Below are 17,565 nucleotides of genomic sequence, written 5' to 3' on the forward strand. Positions count from 1 at the left end.
TCTGGATTGAAAAAACGTTACTTGCAATGGGGAAAACTCTAGGATCTCCTATTGTGGTTGATAAAAGAACGTTGGCACATGAGTATGGACACTTTGCTTCGGTCCTCATTGATATTGATTTTGCTGAGCTCAAATATGATGATATTAATGTCACTGTGGGAGAACGTGAGTTTTGTCAACCTTTTGAGATCCTTAAAAGACCTAAATTATGTTCTAAGTGCAGCATTATTGGGCATTCAGATGGGGAATGTAGAAAGAAAACAAGAGGTGAAGCTGTCTTTTTTTTTTGATAAGTCAAAAATTGTATTAATAGATAACAAAATTTACAAAAAGTAGATTACAAGAAAAGAGGTCACAACAACCCCAAAAACTTGTAACACTACTTGAAACGAAAATAGGAAACATTAGGGTTTTCAACGGAAATTAAAAAATCAGGTCTTCCTTCATACTGAATTCCCACTTCATTATCAAGATAACAACCATTCTTAGCCATCTTATCTGCTGAAAAATTCGCCTCTCTATAAGTGTGAATTATCCTTATAGAAATATAATGATTGCATAACCGCCCCCATCTTGCTCTTGCAAACCAAGGAATAGAAGAGCTTTGTAAAGCTTGAACTACTCCATATGAATCAGATTGCACACAAATACGATCATAATTCCATTGCATTGCCCATTCCATACCAATTATAATTGCATAGAGTTCCGCCAAATAGTTTGTAGTAACTCCAAGACCAATATTCAAAGCACCAAGAACTGCACAGCTAGAGTCTCTTGCCACCACTCCTGCTCCCGCAATGCCTGGATTTCCACGCGCTGCTCCATCACAACAAATTAGAATCTCATTAAGTTCCGGAGGCTGCCATAACACTTCAATATGCTGCTGATGTCTAACACTTCTATGAACCACACAGAAGTAATCCAACAACACCATATCATCCACACTGTTGCGCATAAACCCTTTTAGATGGACTGAGTATTCTTGTATTAGCTTCAGCACTCTTTTAGAAAAAAGACCCCAGCTCGGTTTGTGCTTCTCAAAAATGCATTTGTTGCGCATAGCCCATAGTTCTGACCTGATTACTAAGTTCGCCACCAGCCACAAGTCACGGACAATTGCACTTCTTCCCTTAGCTGCCTTGAAAGAATCCACAATGTTGAAGTTTGCTGTCATACCAAAGATACCAGAAATCCAAGACCACGCACGAGCTGCAAAAGAACAAAGAAAAAGAATATGTTCTAGCGATTCTTCCTCAGTTTCACACAGAACACACTTGTTAGCCAAATGAATTCTGAACCTAGATTGAATGATATCCAAAGTGGCACAAGCACCACGAATGAATTTCCAGTTTTGAGCCGCAAGTCTAGGGTGAATTTCCTTCCTCCACAGCATAGACGCTGCATTGAAGCTACCATGTTTCTGACGAATAAGCTCCTTGGCAGAGCTTACCGAAAAATCACCTGAAAAGTTTGGCATCCAAACTCTCTTATCTTCACCCACATTTGGAAAAGGAAGATTATGCATATCCACACCAGCCGCGAGTAAACAGTTCAAGTGATTTTCAGGAAAAACCCATTGGTTATCCCTATAGCAATCACTCACCAAAACCAATCTGTCAAGAGTAAAATCATCCAATATCTCTGCAAAACATTTTTCTCCATACCAAACATCATAATAGAGAGAAGTAGACCTGCCATCACCAAGAAGAACTTTAGTGTTAGCCTCCACATATTTATAAACCCTTCTAATGCCTGGAAGAATGGTAGACTTCACCCCATAAGTCTTAATGCAACCTCTTCGACTAAAAAACTTAGCCTTAAGATAACCTGCCCAATTCTTCTTAGAAGTACTGATCTTCCACCATAACTTCATCAACATTGCAGAATTCATAGTAGCCATACGAGATAAACCCAAACCCCCCTCCTCAAAAGGGCAACAGATTTTATCATACGCCACCACAACAGCACGACTGACATTAGAGTCACCAGACCAAATAAAATTCCTAATTGCACGCTCACATTGCACAATGAACTTGCTAGGCCACTTATAAATAGCCATATTATGAATGGAATAACTCGAAATAACAGATTTAACAAGCACAATACGGCCATGAAAAGATAAAAGAAAACCCTTCCAACCAGCAAGATGGGTTTTAATCTTCTCAACCACATTAGCAATATGATGATACCTCACAACACCATGCATTATTTGAACACCCAAATAACGATCAGGGAAAGTAGCTACACTCATACCCAAATAATCAACAAGATAATTACGTCTACTCAATGAACCACCACCATAATAAATTTTACTCTTTTGGCGACAAACAGATTGACCTGAAGCACACTGATACTTACCCAACAGATCCACCAGATTATTAATGCTCCGCAAATTTCCTTTACAGAAAATCATAATATCATCAGCAAAAAAGAGATGAGTAGGAGAAATACCACCTCTAGTTACCATGTAAGACATCCTCTTCTCTGCAAAAAGCTTTGTGATATTTCTGCTAAGGACATCCTCCATCAAAACAAAGATCAAGGGAGAAAGAGGATCTCCCTGACGTAAACCTCTATTTATCTTGAAAAAACCCCCCGGACTGCCATTCAAGAGAATAGAGATTCTAGTAGAATTGAAGATATGATAAATCCAAGTGCACCAATGCTCCGAGAAACCATACCTACGAAAAACCTCCAAGACAAAAGACCAAATGACCGTGTCAAAAGCTTGTGAAATATCAAGCTGAAGGCCCAAATTACCATCCTTACGATTGATATGAAGCTCATTAATCAATTCAGAAGCAAGACTAATGTTTTCATGGATGTTATGCCCTTTCATGAAAGCCACCTGTTCTTCAGAAACAAGTTTATCTAAAACGCTCCCCAGTCTAGTAGCTAAGATCTTAGTAAAGATTTTGAAGAAAAATTTACTGAGACCAATAGTACGAAAATTACGAAGAGAATTAGCACCTCTTACCTTGGGAATCAAGACAATTAGGCTAGAATTTACCCCATTTGGGATATGACCAGAATTCCAGCAATAAATAACGGCTCTTAATAAGTCATCTTGAATAATATCCCAGCAGTGTCTATAGAAACAACCAGAAAACCCATCCGGCCCTGGAGCACTGTCTGCCCCTAGATCAAAAACTGCTTGTTTAATCTCCTCAGAAGATGGAATTCTGTCCATAGCTAAACTTTCCTCCTCCGAGATGCTAATATGATCATAGTCAAACAAAATAGGATCAGTCTCCAACTCCGGCCCATTAAACTTATCCTCATAATAGTGCACAACATGATTTCTAAGCAGCTCATAATCAGAAATAGTATTGCCTGCACTGTCAACAAGTTCAGAAATAGTGTTAGAACTTCTACGAATTCTGATGCTATTATGAAAGTAATTAGTGTTACTTGAACCCTCCACAAGCCACTTATTTCTAGATTTCTGCTTAAGCATAGTATTCAACTGAGCACGAGTATCATTAAGATTATCCATAGCATCCTTCATAATATTTAACTTTGTAATGTCATCCGGGTTTTCATCAGAATGAAGAGCAGCTGCCTCAAACCTCAACTGATCCTGCTTTAACCTAGAATGCACATTACCAAAAACACGAAGATTCCATTCCTTGATAACTCCTTTTAGTCTCTTTAATTTTTGAGTGAAAATAAAATCAAAAGACCCAGAAATAGTTATACTCCAACTATCTCTAACCATACGAAGGAAATCAGAATGTAAGAACCACATCTTTTGAACTCGAAAAGGAGCTCTTTTGGGTTTTGGAACAGCAAAAGGAAAACCCAAAAGAGTAGAATGGTCAGAAACTTCCCTAGGAAGAGCTTTACACCGCCAATTCTCAATTTTTTCAAGCCAAGACGCATTAATAATAGCACGATCAAGTTTACTAACAATTCTAGTCATACCTGATTGTCTATTTGTCCAAGTGAACTTACTTCCCAAAGCATCAGCTTCAAAGAGATTGTTGTCATCCAACCAATCTGAAAACTCATTAATAGCTGAGGTTCTAGGTTCAAGACCACCCTTCTTCTCGTCCAAACGAAGAATACAGTTAAAATCCCCAATGACTAACCATGGAATACCATCACCAGAACTAACAAGTTGCTGCCAAAGATTCCTCCTAGTAACCTGAATATAGGTAGCATGGACAAAAGAAACATGAACACCATCCACCTCAACTATTATTGCCTGCTTACTGACATTAACAATTGAAAGATTTAGAGTATTTGAATAACAAACCCAAATATTAGCAATACTAGAAGAAGAAGCATTATTAATAACATGAGAAGAATAACCTTCTCTTAGTAAACCAAATCTGAACCCAGCAGAACATGGAACTTTTGGTTCAGCAATACCAAAAATATCTGTTTTAAAATCTCTAATCAACTCCTTTAGTTTATCTTGAGCTACATCACGTGCAACTCCATTGATATTCCAAAACAACACCCGCATTTAAACAATAGGGTTTTGATTATTGCTTAGATGTACTTCAGAAGTATTTGAGGAGGATTTTAATCTTGGAGAAGAACCTTTTCGTGCACGAACTCCTAGCTCTGATTCCTCATCCAAGACGGTTAAAGCTTCTACATCCCTCAAAGTGTCTAGTCTAGCCTGAAAAGCCAAAAGCTGTTGATGTTTAGCCTTACGTGCAACTTCATCAATATGCCCAAGATCATGTACACTTGTCGTTTCCCCCACAAGAGTACTATCCAAGATATTAAACCTATTTGAAGAGACGTATTCAGAACTCTCCTCCACAGCTTCACAAACAGGAGCATAAATAGCTTCCGAAACAGGAATCCTACCCGGATTAGGAAGTCTAGTTCTATACAATTCAACATTCCCACCAGGCTTAGTATTTAAGGCAACAGTACTCAACGACTTTTCCCTACTAACTAAAACTGAATGCGCAGCAACAACCTTCTCCGCCATAGCTGAAGCAGTGCGCATTGCAGCTTCGGACCTGATCAGCTCTTCCTGAAGCTTTTGTTCATAATCAGCAGCTCCAATCCTCACCACATCAACCTGCACACGAGTATCTGTAGCTACTTTCTTATTTTTCTTACCATTATTCTTATGACTTATAGTCTGCCATGTATCATTATTCTCCCATTGATGAATAACAAGAGTTTGAGGTTGCTGAGCCTGACGAGATTCATTCTGCTGTGTTGCTTGGTTTGCTGAAGAACTTCCCAACTCTAAAGTTCTATCTAACTGTAGCGAAGAAATACCAACCAGCTGCTGTGATGAGATACCATCATTTTTCGAACGTCTGTACGTGCATGAGCTGCATGTAATGCATTAACTGCATGCTTCTTCCTACATTCTTTATCTAAGTGCCCAACAAGCTTGCACTTGGAGCAAAACTTAGGTTGTTTTAGAATTTCAATAGGTTGCAGAAAGTGACGTCCATCAACTTCAACATAAACTGAATCAGTATCATGTTTAGCAAAATCTATATCAATCAAAACAGATGCATAATGATCATATTCATGATTTAGGGTTCTCTTATCTACCACAATGGGTGTTCCAAGAGATTTCCCTAAAGCTAAAAGAGTTTTTTCTACCCACATCTCCACAGGAAGACTAGGAAACTTCACCCAAACTGTTGAATGAGAAGTACATTGCTTGTCTGCGTCAAACCCTGGATACCATTCAATCAAACGAAGAGGCTGATCATTAACAATCCATGGTTCTTTGTTACCATCCTTGAAAACTTTGTCTTTATCTTCTTGAGTTAACAGTTTTATAATGAAGAAACCACGGTTCATAGGGATAAACTGAACCCTAGCATCTCCCAAACCCCATTATTGTTCCAGTTTTTTTTTTGACATCAATGAGCTTCACACCTTTGAGATATAATCTTCCAATAAGGATAAATCTCCATATTTAACAGCCTTCTTCATAATAATCCTGAGGAATAACAACTGCCGGTTTTCCATCTCTGGTAGTAGGGTTTGGTAAAGAACTTATATCAACAGATGTGGAAACTTGTTTTTTGTTATGTTTTCCCATCACCAATTCAGCAAACGTGAACTTTGGATGATTAGAATCACCCACAGATTTTTCTCCCATCGTAATCACCAAGGATGATTATAGTATTGAGCGCCAGAAATTTTTTTAGAGGTGAAGCTGTCAAAGCTCCGCAAGTGGCTGCTGATTCGCAACAGGCTATTGTGTTAGTTAACAAGCAACAACATCATGAGAACAATGCTGGTACGGAATGGAAAGAAGCTAGGCGAAAGAAAAAGGGAAAGACAGCTCCGTCTATTCCTTTTGTGCCTGAAAAGATTACTCACATTGGTGAAGTTACTTCAAATAATGTGGATGATAATGTTTTGTGCATCAGTGGCACTGTTGAGTTGGAACAACAATTGCAGGATAGTTTAGCTCAATCTGAAGCTGTTTTGCGTATGGCATCTGCTGAGGTTGAAAAACACAAGCAAGCCATTCTTACGGATTCAGTATTAGCTAGTAAAGCTAGGTCGTTGTGTACCTCAAGCTTGAATGCTAAGGCAGGGGGGAATGTTGAATTGGCAAGAACTAAACTTCCTCCTCCTGCTAGGATTGATATTACATCCTCGTCCACACCTTTGTGTAATTCGCTTGAAGAAACTTCAGAATTTGTCTCTAACAACAAGTTTAACATCCTAAGTGACAAGGCTGGCAATGATGTTTTGGTTTTCAGTAAACCTGGTGAGCTTACAAAACAAGCTAAGAGGCAGCAGGTTATAGATATGCAAAACAAATTGAATGCGTTAACTGATCAGGATCAGGATTCCTTGTCAGACTCGGATGAGACATTGGGTATTTGTGCTCGTAAGGAATCAGTTCCTAAATCCTCCTCAAACTCGGTTAAGCAATTGAAGCTAAATAATAAACTCCAACCCTGAGTTTAATTATGCGGGTTCTTTGTTGGAATATCAATGGTGTTGCGCGTACAACAACACATTCTAAGCTTAGGGAGCTGATTATAGATTTCCATCTTGAAGTTTTTGGTCTTGCTGAACCAAAAGTGGCGTGCTCAGCAAATTTTGGGAGGAGGCTAATTTCCGAAGGTTATTCTTCGTTTATTATTAATAATTCTGCTAATTCTGGTATTGCAAATCTTTGGGTTTGTTATAAGGATGGGCTTCATGTTTCTGTAGTTAATTCTAGTAAATAAGCTATTACAATTGTGGTTGATGGTGTGTATATCTCTTTTGTCCATGCTAGCTACATTCAAACTACTAGGCGCAGGCTTTGGCAGCAACTAGTTATGCAAGATTCAATTACACCTTGGCTGGTCATATGTGATTTTAATTGTATTTTGCGTTTGAATGAGAAGAAAGGTGGCTTGGAAATAAGATCGTCTGTCATTGATGATTTCAGTGATTGGATGGATGACAATAATCTTTTTGAATCGGATTCCTTGGGAAGCAAATTCACTTGGTGTAATAGGCAATCTGGTACTAGTCGTATTATTAGTAAGTTGGATCGCGCAATTATTAATGCGGCTTGGCTTGCTAAATTTCAGAATTGGCGGTGTAAAGCTATTCCTAGGGAAGTTTCCGACCATTCTACTCTTCTTAGTTATCCTTTTTCTGTTCCTAGGCCTTGTAGAGCTCCTTTTCGTGTTCAAAAGATGTGGTTTTTACATGGGGATTTTCTTCGGATGGTCAATGAGAGTTGGACTTTGTCTGTTCATGGTTCTCTTGATTTTATTTTCCCTTATAAATTGAAGCGGCTGAAGATTGCAATGAAGGATTGGAATCTGAGGATTTTTGGTAATGTGAATTCTCGTTTGAAGCAAGACCAACTTCGTTTTGAGACAACAGCTCTTATTTCAGATGAGGATCCTAGTAATATTGCTAATTTAAATGCAATGAAGGATGCTATGAAAACTTTATGTGATACTCGTTTGCAACAGTTAACTATGCTCAAGCAAAAGTCTCGGAACAAATGGTTGGTGGAGGGTTCAAGTAATTCCAGTTTCTTTCATAGTAGTATTAGAATTAGAAAAAGTTCTAATACTATTTCGGAACTTGTTGATTTGAATGGGACTTGTTTGAAAAATTATGAGAAGCCTCGTAATCATGTAGTTCAGTTCTATGAAGATAAGTTCAATGGCCAAGATCCGGTGATAGAAGGTGATTTATTTGATTTTGAGCATGCTTCAATTTCTGTTGAGGTTTTTTTTTTTGCTAGGTCAAAATAGTTTATTAAAGCAAAAAAACGTAATTACAAGAATTACAAAATTGGAGGCTCTAGGCCTCCCCACCTCCATAAACCAAAGGGAAAAAAACTCTAAAAACTCATAAAATAAGCTCCTAAACACGAAAAACATGCAAAAAGAAGAAAACTAGAAACATTTTCGTCCCTTATTTCCAACTCTAAATTTCTTCTTCTTGGGAATGAGACCAGCAATAACTTGAGTTAAATCATAGTCTCCATAAGACTCCTTGTAAACATCTTCAGAATCATCATATGTTTCATCATAGTCATAATCCTCTCCATTTTCATCTGAAGCATAGTTACCACCCGGAACAAGCTTAATAGGAGATTGTGCTTTCTTCTTAGTTGACATTCTATCCGTTTGCTCCTTTTTTCCTTGAAATACTCTTTTCTAAAGGCTGACTCTCTAATGAAATTAGCACGCACTTCATCATTCTGAATGGTGCTTGCCTCCTCTAGTTCCTCATTTTTCAAAATATTATTCATATCAAAAACACATTCGTCCAACCCGATTAGGCTAGGATTTTCTTCATTGGACCTAGAATTCGTAGCCATAATTTTCGCAGCTTGCTTGGCCACTTTTCTAGCTTGTTTCCTTGCTAGAATATCTGCATCAACTTCACCCCAATCTTTTGAACACATACTAATATCCGAGTCACTAGAATCATCTTGTTCCTCCTCCACCAAAACCTTACTAGAATCATTAGCAAGGCCTAACTCAGATGCCAGGGCACCATATTTGTTATTCACCACTAATTCTGTTTGAAAAAGCGCATCCACAAAAGGAGTTTCAAAAGATTTAAATTTAAACGGAGTACCTTTGTTTGGGGAACTCTTACCCTTTACTTTTGTCCAATCCTCTTTCGATGACCCTGATTTAGTAATCAAGCCTTGAGAATTATTCACGACCTGATTATCAGCTTGCTTGGCCTGAATATTCTCATTCACAGACTCTTGTTTTGAAGAAGATTCTAAAACCGAGTTTTCTAAGGACCCTGGATTTGTATTCAGACCATGAGAGATATTCACGGCCTGAGTATGACATTGCACGGACATAACCTCAGAGTTTTCATTGGACACGGGTTGTTGCTGAGTTTCCATAACCAAGTTGGAATGCTTGGATAAGGACTCAGTGTTCTTTTAGGGCACGGAAGTTGGCTGAATCTCCAAGCCAGAATCCACGTTATTTCCTGACTCTTGCCTTATCCCGGTTTGAACTTGCGTAACAGTTATATTAACTTCAGTAGCAGATTTAATTCGTGCAGCAATATCTTTTCTCGCAGCAATAGCATTCTTACACTTGATCAGTTTGAGCTGTGCTTCCCTATATTCTACAAAAGAGTTATTAAGATCTTCCTCCAACAGTTTATCCTCATCGCACTCTTGAACTGTAGTATCCTTAGAAGTAAAGTTACTAGTTGTTGCCACTTCTGTCACATTCCCCTTCCCGGACTGAACACCTTCCCTTGCTGCAATATTGTTAATGTTATCTGCATGGTTTTCATGGGAAACAATAACTATACTCTCCTTACCAGCCTGCACATTATTGACGTTAACTGCATGGCCTGCATGGGAAGTTTCACTAACTTCTTTCCAAACAGATTTGATTGATTTTCCTTCTTTGCCATTCTTAATGTTCACAGTAGGTGACTTCTTTTCAGCATTAGAACCTCCCAAAAAAAATTTTGCAGCAAGGCAATTCTCAAATTTGTGGCCCATAAACTTACAATGAGTGCAGAATTTGACATTCTCTAAGTCTTGAATTTCAATATACTTCCAGAACTCTTTTCCATTTGCCTTCAAGCGAATTCTTTTAGGAATCAACTTAGCAAAGTCAATATCAATTAGAACCGCAGCATAGTTTCCAACATCATGATCCAATGTCTTTTGATCAATAGCAATCAGTTTTCCAATAATTTTAGCAATGGAAAGAAGAATTTTCTTAGTCCATAACTCAATGTACAAACCAGGAAAACTTACCCAAACTGAAGCTCTTGAAGTTTGCTGTCTTTCTGGATCAAAATTTGGGTAAAAATTAAAAACCCTAAGATGTTGATTTTGTATAACCCAAGTATCACCATGCCATACACGTTCCTTGTCATCTGCTGAAGTTAACTTTATGACAAAGAACCCTTTTGTCATTGAAACTAACTTACATCTTCCAGCACCGAAACCCCATTGTTCCTCCAAACTCTTTGAACATCAGCAAGTTTTAAGCCCTTAAAGTTCAATCTCCCAATGAGACTGAACTGAAATATATCACGTCCCTCTTGAAGAAGACTATTAGGAAAAACCAAAGATGGTTCTTCCAAATATGTTGATGCCTCAGGGAGAAATAAGAAATCTGAATCTGTTATCATATAGGGTTTTTTACCCTTAACCAAATCAGCAAAATATACCTTATTGTTCCCATGATTATTCACGTTTGAATCAGGGATTTCCCCCATCCTAAATCACCAAACTCAATTTCTGTTGAGGAGAGCAACGCCATGGATATGATTCCTTCCCCGGCCTAAGCAAGCTATTTTTGATCTGAGTGCGGATAGTGCCCAAGGGCCGGATGGTTTCTCTGGTTGTTTCTATCGTCATTGTTGGGATATTATTCATGATGATTTAACCAAGGCCATTATTCATTGTTGGAATGCGGGTAGTATTCCAAATGGTGTTAATTCATCTTTTATCATCTTGCTGGCTAAGGTAAGGGGTGCTAATACTCTTCGAAATTTCAGACCAATTGGTCTTAGTAATTTTTTCTTCAAAATTTTCACTAAGATCCTAGCTACTAGACTTAGTACAGTTTTGGATAAGCTTGTGTCTGAAGAACAGGTAGCCTTCATGAAAGGGAGGAATATTCATGAGAATATTAGGTTGGCGTCGGAGATGGTTAATGAGTTGCATTATAAACGCAAGGATGGCAACATTGGCCTTAAACTTGATATTTCTCAAGCTTTTGACACGGTAAATTGGGATTTTGTGCTTGAAGTTTTCCGTAAGTATGGTTTTTCTGAAAATTGGTGTGCTTGGATTTTTAATATCTTGCAGTCTGCTAGAATTTCTGTCATTTTGAATGGTAGTCCGGAAGGTTACTTCAAAATTAACATAGGTTTGCGTCAAGGTGATCCCCTCTCCCCTTTGATTTTTGTCTTGATTGAGGATGTTCTTAGCAGAAATATTACGAAGCTTTTTCGTGATAAAAAGATGACGCCCATGGTAACTAGAGGTGGTATTTCTCCTACTCACCTTTTTTTGCTGATGACATAATGATTTTTTGTAAAGGTAATTCCAAAAGTCTTCATAATGTTGTAGACTTGTTGGGTAGTTATCAGCGTGCTTCAGGTCAGACTGTTTGTCGTCAAAAGAGTAAGATTTATTATGGTGGTGGTTCTTCGAGTTGGTGTAATTATATTGCATCTTATTTGGGGATGAGTGTAGCTACTTTTCCGGACCGCTATTTGGGAGTTCAAATTATGCCAGGTATTGTTCGATATCGCCATATTAGCAATGTTGTTGAAAAGATTAAAAATCAGCTTGCTGGTTGGAGAGGGAGGTTATTATCTTTTCATGATCGCATTGTTCTTGTTAAATCAGTTATTGCCAGTTATTACATTCATAATATGGCTATTTATAAGTGGCCTCGTAAGTTTATTCTTCAATGTGAGAGGGTTATCCGTAACTTTATTTGGTCTGGTGTTTCGAACATTAATCGTGTAGTGGTAGTGGCTTTTGATAAAATATGTTGCCCTTTTGAGGCGGGGGGTCTCGGACTAACTCATATGGCCACTATGAACAAAGCTCTTATTATGAAACTTTGGTGGAAGATTCGTAATTCTACAAAGAAGTGGGCTCTTTTCCTGAAGGCAAAATTATTTGATCGTAAGGGTTGTATTAAGCATTCGGGGGTTAAATCTTCTATTTTTCCTGGTTTAAGGAGTGTGTATAATTGTGTGGAAAAGAATACTAAGGTCTTAATTGGTGATGGTAGAGATACTTCTCTTTATTATGACATTTGGTTTGATAAGACTAGTATTGCTGATGTGCTAAATGGTTATTCTCTCGATGCAACAGCTAGAGTAAGTGATATTTAAAAGGATGGCCTTTGGGATATTCCTGAAATTCACTTGCAATACTTGATTGCTGCTGGTCTAGAGTTGAATAGGATGCCAATTCCTATGGGTAGAGCTGATGTTAGGGTATGGATGCCGGAATTGAAGGGTGAGTTCAGTGTTAAGTCTGCAACTGAGTTGCTTCGGCAGAAGTATTCTCGGTTAGAAGGTACGCAGCTTCTGTGGAGAAAAGAAGTTCATCCTGTTCTTGCTGCTCAAAACTGTAAATTCTTGCGTGGAGCTTGTGCTACGTATGACCTTATCAGGCAGGTTCAATATCTCTCTTGCTAACAAATGCTGCCTGTGTGATGTTCAAGAGGAAACTCTTACTCATGTGTTATATGAGTGTTGCTTTGCTACAAGAGCCTGGAATTGGCTAGCTGATGTGTTCAAGTTACAACCTAATGCTAACCTTATTGTTTCTTTTAAAGAAGCAAAAGGAAGGAGTCATATTGTCCGTGATCTGTGGCTTATTGCCAACCTTGTTCTTAGGTCGGAGCTATGGCAGTTGCGGAACAAGGCTGTTTTCGAGCATAAAAAGCCTAATTGGAGTATCTTTCATAAGCGCGTTCTATGGGAACAAGGCTGTTTCCCATTGTAGTATACTCCCACTTCATTACTCAATAAACAACCCCGCTTTGCCATTGCATCATCTGAAAAATTCAGCTCTCTAAAAGTGTGAATGAAACGTATAGACGTATAGTGTCTACAGATCATAATCCATCTATTCCTTGCAAACCAAGGAATTGAGTCATTCTTGAAAGCTTCAACAACTCCCGTAGAATTAGACCGTATACAAATACAAGAAAAACCCCATTGCATAGCCCACTCCAAACCAACAATAATGCCGTACAATTCTGCTAAATACTCCAATTAGGCTTTTTATGCTCGAAAACAGCCTTGTTCTGCAACTGCCATAGCTCTGACCTAAGAACAAGGTTGGCAATAAGCCACAGGTCACGGACAATATGACTCCTTCCTTTTGCTGTTTTAAAAGAAACAATAAGGTTAGCATTAGGTTGTAACTTGAACACATCATCTAGCAAATTCCAGGCTCTTGTAGCAAATCAACACTCATATAACACATGAGTAAGATTTTCCTCTTGAACATCACACAGGCAGCATTTGTTAGCAAGAGAGATCTTGAACCTACGCCTGATAAGGTCATACATAGCACAAGCTCCACGCAAGAATTTCCAGTTCTGAGCAGCAAGAACAGGATGAACTTCTTTTCTCCACAGAAGCTGCGTACCTTCTAACCGAGAATACTTCTGCCGAAGCAACACAGTTGCAGACTTAACACTGAACTCACCCTTCAACTCCGGCATCCATACCCTAACATCAGCTCTACCCATAGGAATTGGCATCCTATTCAACTCTAGACCAGCAGCAATCAAGTATTGCAAGTGAATTTCAGGAATATCCCAAAGGCCATCCTTTAAAATATCACTTACTCTAGCTGTTGCATCGAGAGAATAACCATTTAGCACATCAGCAATACTAGTCTTATCAAACCAAATGTCGTAATAAAGAGAAGTATCTCTACCATCACCAATTAATACCTTAGTATTCTTTTCCACACAATTATACACACTCCTTAAACCAGGCAAAATAGAAGATTTAACCCCCGAATGCTTAATACAACCCTTACGATCAAATAATTTTGCCTTCAGGAAAAGAGCCCACTTCTTTGTAGAATTACGAATCTTCCACCAAAGTTTCATAACAAGAGCTTTGTTCATAGTGGCCATACGAGTTAGTCCGAGACCCCCCTCCTCAAAAGGGCAACAGATTTTATCAAAAGCCACTACCACTACACGATTAATGTTCGAATCACCAGACCAAATAAAGTTACGGATAGCCCTCTCACATTGAAGAATAAACTTACGAGGCCACTTATAAATAGCCATATTATGAATGTAATAACTGGCAATAACTGATTTAACAAGAACAATTCGATCATGAAAAGATAATAACCTCCCTCTCCAACCAACAAGCTGATTTTTAATCTTTTCAACAACATTGCTAATATGGCGATATCGAACAATACCTGGCATAATTTGAACTCCCAAATAGCGGTCCGGAAAAGTAGCTACACTCATCCCCAAATAAGATGCAATATAATTACACCAACTCGAAGAACCACCACCATAATAAATCTTACTCTTTTGAAGACAAACAGTATGATCTGAAGCACGCTGATAACTTCCCAACAAGTCTACAAGATTATGAAGACTTTTGGAATTACCTTTACAAAAAGTCATTATGTCATCAGCAAAGAAAAGGTGAGTAGGAGAAATACCACCTCTAGTTACCATGGACGTCATCTTTTTATCACGAAAAAGCTTCGTAAAAGACCCATAAGAAGCGCTCTATTCGTAACACTCAATTGAGTTATACCCAAACCACCTTACTCATAAGGAGCACAAATCTTGTCATAAGCCACAACAAAAGACCTACTCACTTTTGAATCACCATACCATAAAAAATTCTAAATTGCAACTTCACACTCATGAATAAATTTTCTTGGCCACTTATAAACAGCCATATTATGAATTGAATAACTAGTTAACGCAGATTTTACCAACACCACTCTGTCTTGAAAAGAAAGCATCCTTCCCTTCCAACCCGCAAGTTATTCTTTGATCTTCTCAACAACATTGGCTACATGATGATATTTAATGGCTTCAGGCATAACCTTAACCCCTAAATACCTATCTGGAAAAACAGCAATAGGCATCCCTAGAAAAGCAGAAATAGTAGCTCTCATATTCAAAGAACCACCACCAAAATATAGTTTACTCTTCTCTCGACTTACTGTTTGACCCGAAGCACGTTGATATAAACCCAACAAATCCACCAGATTTCTAACTCTTCATGTTACCTTTACAGAAAATCATAATGTCATCAGCAAAAAAGAGATGGGTAGGAGCAATACCTTTTCTATTAACCATATGAGTCATCTTGCCCTCACGAAATAGTTTCGGGATATTTCTGCTTATAACATCCTCAATCAACACAAAAATAAGAGGCTACAAAGGGTCACCCTGACGAAGCCCTCTATCAATACTGAAGAAACCTTCCGGGCTACCATTGACGAGAACCGAAATTCTAGCAGACATGAGAATTTGGAGAATCCAGTCACACCAACTCTCAGAAAAACCATATTTTCGAAACACCTCCAAGATGAAAGTCCAACTAACCGCGTCAAATGCCTGAGTTATATCAAGTTTTAACCCAACATTACCATCCTTCCGCTTAATCTGCGTTTCATTCACCATCTCTGAAGCTAGACTAATATTTTCATGGATATTTATCCCTTTCATAAACGCCACTTGTTCCTCAGAAATCAAGTTATCCAAAACACTACCAAGCCTCGTAGCTAAAATCTTAGTAAAAATCTTAAAAAAGAAATTACTAAGACCAGTCGGCCTAAAGTTACGAAGAGTATTAGCACCTCTCTATTTAGGCAGAAGCATGAGAAGACTAGAATTCACGCCGTGAGGAATGAATCTATTAGACCAACAAAACAGAATAGCATTAACCAAATCCTCCCGGATAATCTCCCAACAATGCCTATAGAAAAAACCAGCAAACCCATCCGACCCTGGCGCACTATCCGCACCCAAATCAAAAACCGCTGCATGAATCTCATCAATTGAGGGAAACTGATCCATTCTAGCACTCTCCTCAAGAGAAATACTATTATAATCAATATTAAAAAGAGCTTCAACTGGAACTGAATCATCACCATTAAACTTTGCCTCATAATAATCAACAATAAGGTTACGAATCTGATTATAATCAGTCACCGTTACCCCATTAGCATCCACCAATTCCGAAATAGTATTACTACTCCTACGAATACGAATAGAATTATGAAAGAAATTAGAATTACTAGCCCCTTCAACTAACCACTGATTTCTGGATTTTTGCTTCAACATAATGACTTGTTGCATTCTAATATCATTAACATCCACTGCCACACTTCTCATCGAGTTCAATTTGTCCACATCCGAAGGGTCTTCATCCGATAAACGCATTGAACTTTCAAGTCTAAGCTGAGCCTGTTTCAGCCTAACATCAACATTACCAAAAACTTCTTGATTCCACAACTTCATTGCAATTTTAAGACGCTTTAATTTTTGAGAATATATAAAGGCTGGTGAACCCACAATAGGTTCCTCCCAACTATCTTCAACCACACGCATAAAATCGGGATGCCCAAACCACATTTTTTGAACTCGAAAAGGCGCTCTTCTTGGTCTCGTGTTAACAAACGGAAAAACCAATAAGAGGAGAATGATCAGAAACTTCCCTTGGAAGAGCTTTACACCGCTAATTCTCAAAACGATTCAACCAAAACTCATTAATCACTGCCCTGTGAAGCCTACTAATAATTCTATGAACTCCAGATTGCCTGTTAGACCAAGTAAACTTGCAACCCAAGGATTCCGCTTCAAAAAGGCCATTGTCATCCAACCAATCACTAAATTCATTCACCACTTCCGTTCTCCGAGTCGCACCACCCTTTTTCTCATCGTTAGGCAGCACACAATTAAAGTCCCCAATTGCCAACCATGGCAATTGAAGTGCACCCATATCTAACTGTCTCCACAGATTTCTCCTAGTAGTTTGCACTGAACTAGAATGCACAAGAGAAATATGAACACCATCCACACCAATGGTAATAGCCTATTTAGAACAATTCACCACCACCGGATCAGCAATACCCAAAGACCACATCACCCACAGATTACCAATACACGTATCTGTAGAATTATGAATAATCTTTAACTAATTCTCTAAGTTTAGCTTGTGCCTCATCACGCACAATCCCATTTATGTTCCAAAAGAGAACTCTCATTGGGAAACAACCTTGGGAGTGTTATTTATCTTAACTCTCTGCGCCAACCTATTAGAATCAAACTTTTGCCCTCCGTTTCCAGGTTTAAGCCTAGAACCTTCAGCAATTTTATTGGTACTGTCAATCAAAGTTGAATTTTCAGAAGTCTTAGAATCACCAGAAGTACTAACAATCGGTGCTGAATTTCCACCAGTCCGAGAATCTCCAGAAGTACGAGCTAAAATAACTGGCGTCCTAGAAGTCCACATTCCAGAGTGTTGATCAAACAAAGGTGTTGACCCAACTTGTAAACTTGCATGAACACTAGAATCAACCGAGTTGTCCTCAATCAAACCAAGTTCGGCATTCAAAACCTCAAACTG

The 17,565-nt window shown here is 38.4% G+C and overlaps 2 protein-coding genes across 2 annotated transcripts; both read right to left on the reverse strand.

Moving 5' to 3' along the window:
- Positions 1–379: 379 nt before the first annotated feature.
- LOC113324800 lies at positions 380–4,471 on the reverse strand. The gene is made up of 5 exons (XM_026573090.1): positions 3,911–4,471; positions 2,682–3,649; positions 2,465–2,600; positions 2,190–2,347; positions 380–2,075 (listed from the first exon to the last, which is right to left on the reverse strand). The coding sequence occupies exons 1-5, from the start codon at positions 4,469–4,471 to the stop codon at positions 380–382; spliced, it is 3,519 nt and encodes a 1,172-aa protein (XP_026428875.1).
- Positions 4,472–15,368: 10,897 nt separating this feature from the next.
- On the reverse strand, positions 15,369–16,571 carry LOC113324801. The gene is made up of 2 exons (XM_026573092.1): positions 15,882–16,571; positions 15,369–15,797 (listed from the first exon to the last, which is right to left on the reverse strand). The coding sequence occupies exons 1-2, from the start codon at positions 16,569–16,571 to the stop codon at positions 15,369–15,371; spliced, it is 1,119 nt and encodes a 372-aa protein (XP_026428877.1).
- Between the last annotated feature and the right edge of the window lie 994 nt (positions 16,572–17,565).

This window comes from Papaver somniferum, chromosome 11, assembly GCF_003573695.1.
Source record: "Papaver somniferum cultivar HN1 chromosome 11, ASM357369v1, whole genome shotgun sequence".
NCBI classification, from domain to species: Eukaryota; Viridiplantae; Streptophyta; class Magnoliopsida; order Ranunculales; family Papaveraceae; genus Papaver; species Papaver somniferum.